The sequence below is a fragment of the Mesitornis unicolor genome, unplaced genomic scaffold (assembly GCF_000695765.1).
Source record: "Mesitornis unicolor isolate BGI_N332 unplaced genomic scaffold, ASM69576v1 scaffold8033, whole genome shotgun sequence".
Classification (NCBI taxonomy): Eukaryota; Metazoa; Chordata; class Aves; order Mesitornithiformes; family Mesitornithidae; genus Mesitornis; species Mesitornis unicolor.
The window spans coordinates 32,351-37,922 of record NW_010175256.1 but is presented as its reverse complement, the minus strand read 5'-3'; the positions used below and the strand labels follow the sequence as shown (position 1 = coordinate 37,922).

The 5,572-nt window shown below is 40.9% G+C and overlaps 1 protein-coding gene across 1 annotated transcript in view; it reads left to right on the top strand.

Moving 5' to 3' along the window:
- ARMC8 (armadillo repeat containing 8) overlaps positions 1 to 5,572 on the top strand; it is a 31,837-nt gene that overhangs the window by 2,759 nt on the left and 23,506 nt on the right. Inside the window, exon 2 of the mRNA XM_010181320.1 lies at positions 5,557 to 5,571. Coding sequence (XP_010179622.1) covers positions 5,557 to 5,571 — 15 coding nt within the window. The remainder of the gene's footprint in view (positions 1 to 5,556; position 5,572) is intronic.

Below are 5,572 nucleotides of genomic sequence, written 5' to 3'. Positions count from 1 at the left end.
ATGCAGGTACCTGCTTCCCAGAGCCATCTCCTGTCCAGACAGGATATATTAGCCCTTGCCTCTAAATCCATTGTTAGCTAATATAAGGAAATGCTCCCTTATGAGTGAGGGTATGATTTCAATGAAAGTCTTAATTTCTTAATTTATAACTCTATATGCTGGAGATATATTTTTGCAAATGTATATTGTGCTTAGTGCACGTGGTCATGCAGATCCTGTTAATTACTGGCTGGTTAGGATTAGACATAGCAGTATTGAACCCACTGCTATCCCCAGATGGTTTTAGACAGAGGTTCTCTAAAGCACCTTTGGAGGTGTGCACTGATCCACAGACCTGAGACTGAATTGTGGTAAAGACGGAACAGCACAGTAATGGATTAGGAGTTAACTTGCATTGTATGTACATGGGGGAGTAAAGCTGTTAACCATTTCAGACCAAACTCAGCCATCAGTTTTCACTGACGGCTCTGGCTCTGTCATCCTCAGGTCACACCTCAATGCTCTGCTGGCTGCAGAAGGTACAGGGTGTTCAGTTCGGCTCCTACTGGACAGCGGCTGCTGGTGGTGCTAATGAGCAGGGTCCTAGCTATCAGTTACGCACATCTTCTGAAACACCCGTTAAAGTAATATAAACTGGATAGTTGTAATTAACTCTGTAAGTTAAAAGGCTTTGAGTGTTGTCTGTGTAAATTTACCTCTGTCCGGCTTCACATGTTCTGTGTTGATCCCACATATTCCAGTATAAATGGCTGCAAAGAAGCGATACATTTATTTTTTTGCTGAATGGTTTGTGGAGTGATCTTAGGGGGCAAAGCAGAACAAATGTAGGTGATACGGACTCAGATTTGACAGTGCTAATGCACTTGGATGTGAGCTTTTTAATCTGGTAACAAAAGGGAAAGGCTGTGCTGGAGCAACTTCAGTATCCTTCAAGTGACTCTGAAAGTGCATGCGTGTGAACAGCTTTAAAGAGACAGGAGCACCTTGGGATAAGAACCAGGAAGAGGATTAGCACAGTGTTATCTGTGAATGAAAGTATTCCTGGTACAGAAAGGTGAGTGGGACTGCAGTGGCTCTTTGTGGAGTAGCAAGGGTTTTCTTCAAACAGAACTGATCAGTAAAGGTGAGGAAAAGCTTGGTCATAGTCCTCATTTACTCTTAGATGAACCATATTGTTGGGTTGGTGTTTTTTATTCAGACCTCTTATAACTCAGTAGATTTTATAATGCTTTGTTGTGAACAGAAAATGGAATTTTACAACTCAATCCCAGTAAAAGCAGGACATGCTCCAACATTGGATTGAGTTAAGTGAACAAAACTCAGATTTGGTGCGAGTTACGTGATGTATATAGAACAAATCATTGAGTATTGGTTTACATGAGGATGTCTGGGCATTAGAAGAAATTACTGGAGTTGTACGCTGAGACTCGTTCCTAAAGGAAAGGCTTTCTTAGCATCAAACCTTGGATTGGTGTTCCTGAAGATGTTGCCAGGTCTTTCCGTTAGCTTTATTTCATTTATCTCATTGTGGTGAGTGCTACTGCAGGATCCTAGGCTGAAGAGTGAGTTGACAAGGACACCAGCGCCTTCTTGCTGGTTTAAAGTATCTCTTCTGTGCTTTTGGCATCTTCTGAACCTCTTGGGCTCTACAAAACACGTTGTTCCAGTGTTCCTGCAGGTTTGGTGGCAGTCGTATGGCTGGAGGTGAGGGACCCAGGTCAAGCAGGGACATCTCATTCTGGAAAAATGTGGATTAAGAACAAGTACTTTTTTCCCCCGAATTTCCCAAATCCAAATGAAGACTACCCCTTTTGTCCGCTCTTTGCACGTGCTGGTTTTCTACCTTTTGATCATTTTAGTATCAGTACATGGGAGGAATGTATGACAAACATCTTTGCTGAATTTGGGAACAACAAACCAGTTCAGGAAGTACATTAGCCTGCCATCCCTGTGCTTCTTGTGTCAGCGGAAGGATGTGGGCTTTGTCCTTAATGTTTAGTGGTAGTTTATTAATGCACAGTTTAATCTTTATCAATTATCTGGGTTCTTATCACTTGAAACTTCCCATAATTTTATAGTTTGTAATTTCACTACTTACTTTTCAGTGTTCCTTGGTGTCATTTCTCTCTCTTAAAGAAAGAAACAGAAAATGTTATAGTATGGGTGTGTAGCTGTGCAGAACCTGATCTGTAACACAAGCATATCCTAAAGATCCATAAAAGGATATTATTAATATTTCAAAGACTTACTGTATTTAAAATCTGAAGTTAAACGTTCATCTGCACTAATTATAAAGCATAGGTGAGGTTTTCTATTTTAAACTCGGAAGGACTGTAGGTTTTAGTCAGCGTGCTTCATTTTCACTCCTCAGCACTAACGTAGCTGTAACGTCTGTAAGAGTGCGGAGTGTTAATGGGAGAGAAAATAGCAATTATTTTTTTTGGTGGAAGGGAACAACCTTCAGAATTTAGGATGCATTTGGATTCTGTAAAATTCCTTTTAAAATCGTGTCTTAGGTTATGACTGGACATTTTTGGATACAAGGAATGGATGATTTATCAAAGTCCTTAATAATCCGAGAAGGCCATTGGTGTGATCTGTACAGGGAAGGTACATCTCAAAGCAGGTTTTCAGGGCTTTACAGTGAATATGGAAGGAAATATTCTTGCATTTCTAAATTTTGGTGTTTAGTTAGATCCATGTTTACCAATGCTTCCGTCAGAGGAGACTCCTGGTGTTCCCCAGACCACTGAAGGGTTCTGGTATGCAGAGAAAGCACAGTGAAAGCAGTAGCAATCAAGTGCCTCGAGTCTTACTGAAACCACCATCTCATATACTGTGTCATTTAAAATAACTGTCAAAAGTAACTCTAATAAACTACTTACACCTGAAGTGAAACCATTTCGGTAACAGACTTAAAACATTATTCCTGACTCCTCCTGCATGGCTGAAAGCTCGTGTCTGTGTCGTTCCTGATTCCTGTTCTTGACTGGTCTGGGTTGTTTGCAGTGTGTCTTTGAAATTGCAGCTATTTAAAGTCAGATCTTTCCATTTACTTTTTAAATACCAGGGGGAAAAAAGTGTAAATTCTGCCATGAACTAAAGCGATCCAGATTATAGAAGATCCTTAACTGTTTTGAGCAGTAGAATTACAAGTAGAATATGTTGAAAGCTGTTCTGCAACGTTAGCTTGCAGAATGTATGTGTGTAAGTGAGGAAGGTTGAGAGAAGTCAAGTCCCTGGCATTAAAATAAAACAGCTGTACACATTACTGCAATAAATTAATTCACCTTCTGATCTGCTCATGGTAATTCCTGCCAAATTATTTTCTACAGTGAGAGATTTTTCTTGGCAATTAGTGAATGTCAATCAGAATGAGAACAGTAGATGAGATTACACTTTCCATGTGTCCAGAAAAAGGTTCACATCTTTTCAGGGATGAATTTTAGCCAGGATCACTCATGAAGCTTCTGCTTCCTGTTGTCCTTACCTGATCTAGAGGCAGAGAACAAACCCAGCTCTCCGTGCAGAAGGAATGGTCACGCCAGGTTATTCTGTCCCACTGGGACTGGAGAGGGGATGCTTGCTTTCCTTTGTGATGATTATGCACAACACTGATTATATATTTTGCTTCCTTTGTGGCCTTTCAGAAACAACACTCATCTTTACCTTGAATGTAGCACAGCTGATAATTGAGAGAACATAGGACAGAATTGGTAGCTTTAGAGACAAGTAATTTAATTGGCTTACGTATAACTCTCATTCCTTTTCCAGGTATGGTTAATTTTGAGTTTGCACAAATGATGTGTGAGAGACGCTTTTGTGGCACGACTGCTAATCTGAGCCTGTTTTACATCTCTGATTCCATCAGCATTAAAGGTGCCTATGGTAAAATGAAGAACACAAACCAGCTCCACTGAGTCATGGGGGCCGTCTGGGCCCGTGTGCCTCAGAAACAGTGACCATTAGCTGGTCACTGCAGGAAATGAGGCTGTACAAGTTAAAGGGTAATGTGTATGCAATACCAAATTGATGGAAATTAGTCCGGAATCGATTTATACAAGAAATTAGAAGAAGTTTCTAATCATCAGGAATAAATGGCCTTTCAGTTAAGACATGAACAGGGACAAAGACCCTGGATGCCTTTGATCAGTTTGTGGAACGAATGGATTAAGTCAACCAGCAGTGATTCTGTTTCAGGTGTAAGGGATTCCAAGAAGTAAATTCTGCTTTCTGCAAGTGGGAAACATTTGGAGTGTGTGTTAAAGGGCCTTTTCTGTGTTGTTATCTGTTGTGAGGCTTCCCTTGGTGGCCTTTTCCAGTCCCATGTACCTAAACAGCATTTAGCTACTGTATCTCCGGTTATTTTGTCCCTTGCCTTTGATTTAGGAATTCAGCTTTTGGGGGATTCTGTTCAGGGCTCTGTTTCCCTGAGTCACTACTTCTGTCCTCCTCAGTCGAGGGTGGATGCTTCCTTTGGGCTCCTTTTTGCTCCTAGAGAAGGCTTCAGTCGATTGCCTGGCTTTAGGAGAGACCTTTTCAAACCAGAGGAGTGTGTTACTAAATGGTAACACACTATCATAGCTCATTGAATCGAGAAAAGTGTCTGTGTGTGTTGCATGTACAGAAAATTGTATCTCAATGTCCAAGTTGTTTCACCTGTTACGGTTGTGCTTAGATACAGTGCAAGAGCCTTTAGTTAAACAGTTTCATCTTGAACCTATAGACCGTGTGAATCTTGGTGGTTACCTTCTGTGCTGATGTCAGGGAGGAATCTGGGTGCTACCTGGGCTCTGTGTGTGACTCGGGTTTAGACTGAAGGCGTTTGGTGACCTCTGCTGTGATTTGGGTGCTACTGATGTAATTGAAATGTGTTCAAAGGCGTTCCTAGGTGTCTTGATACTGGAATAAAGAATCCAAATTGATTGAGACCCAAGGTACATGTTTGGCAAGATCTGTTTTAGGCTTGAAGTGATCCTGTTTAGCTACAATCCAGCTGCCTTCCTGCACATACAACTCTTCTGGGCTTGCTTTATGTTCATATATCTTCATTTCTCAGTGTTCAAAACCCAGGTTACTCTCAGCTCCCATGCTTTTGCCTGATGATGGAATTATTTTACTGCAGTGACCCAGAAGAAATCACTGCCAAAGATAACAACCATCACGACAGCGGTAATCATGTCCTTAGGTGTTAGGGAGACGCATGAGGCTCCCTTTCCCATTGACGTCAAACTGCAGACTCACTTCCTTTAATTGAAATTTGGGATCTTCCTGGTATCCTGAAGAGACCTCATCCCAGATGAGGCACTGTGGCACTGCATTTTTAGAAAAAAGTGCCGTGTCTTTCTACCATAACAGCAAGTAAAGCCTGTGTAGGAACACACGGTATAAAAAGGTTCTTATGAATACAGTGTTCATCTTAGTCTTTTGTTCAGTCTTCATCTTTCTGTGAAGGACTTTACCTTCTTTACATAGTAGGATTCAGATTTATATTTTTTTTCTAGACTGAAAAGTTCTTCCATCTGAATTTTCCTCCAAAAATAATTGTATTTCCAGGTTGCTGTATTTACTT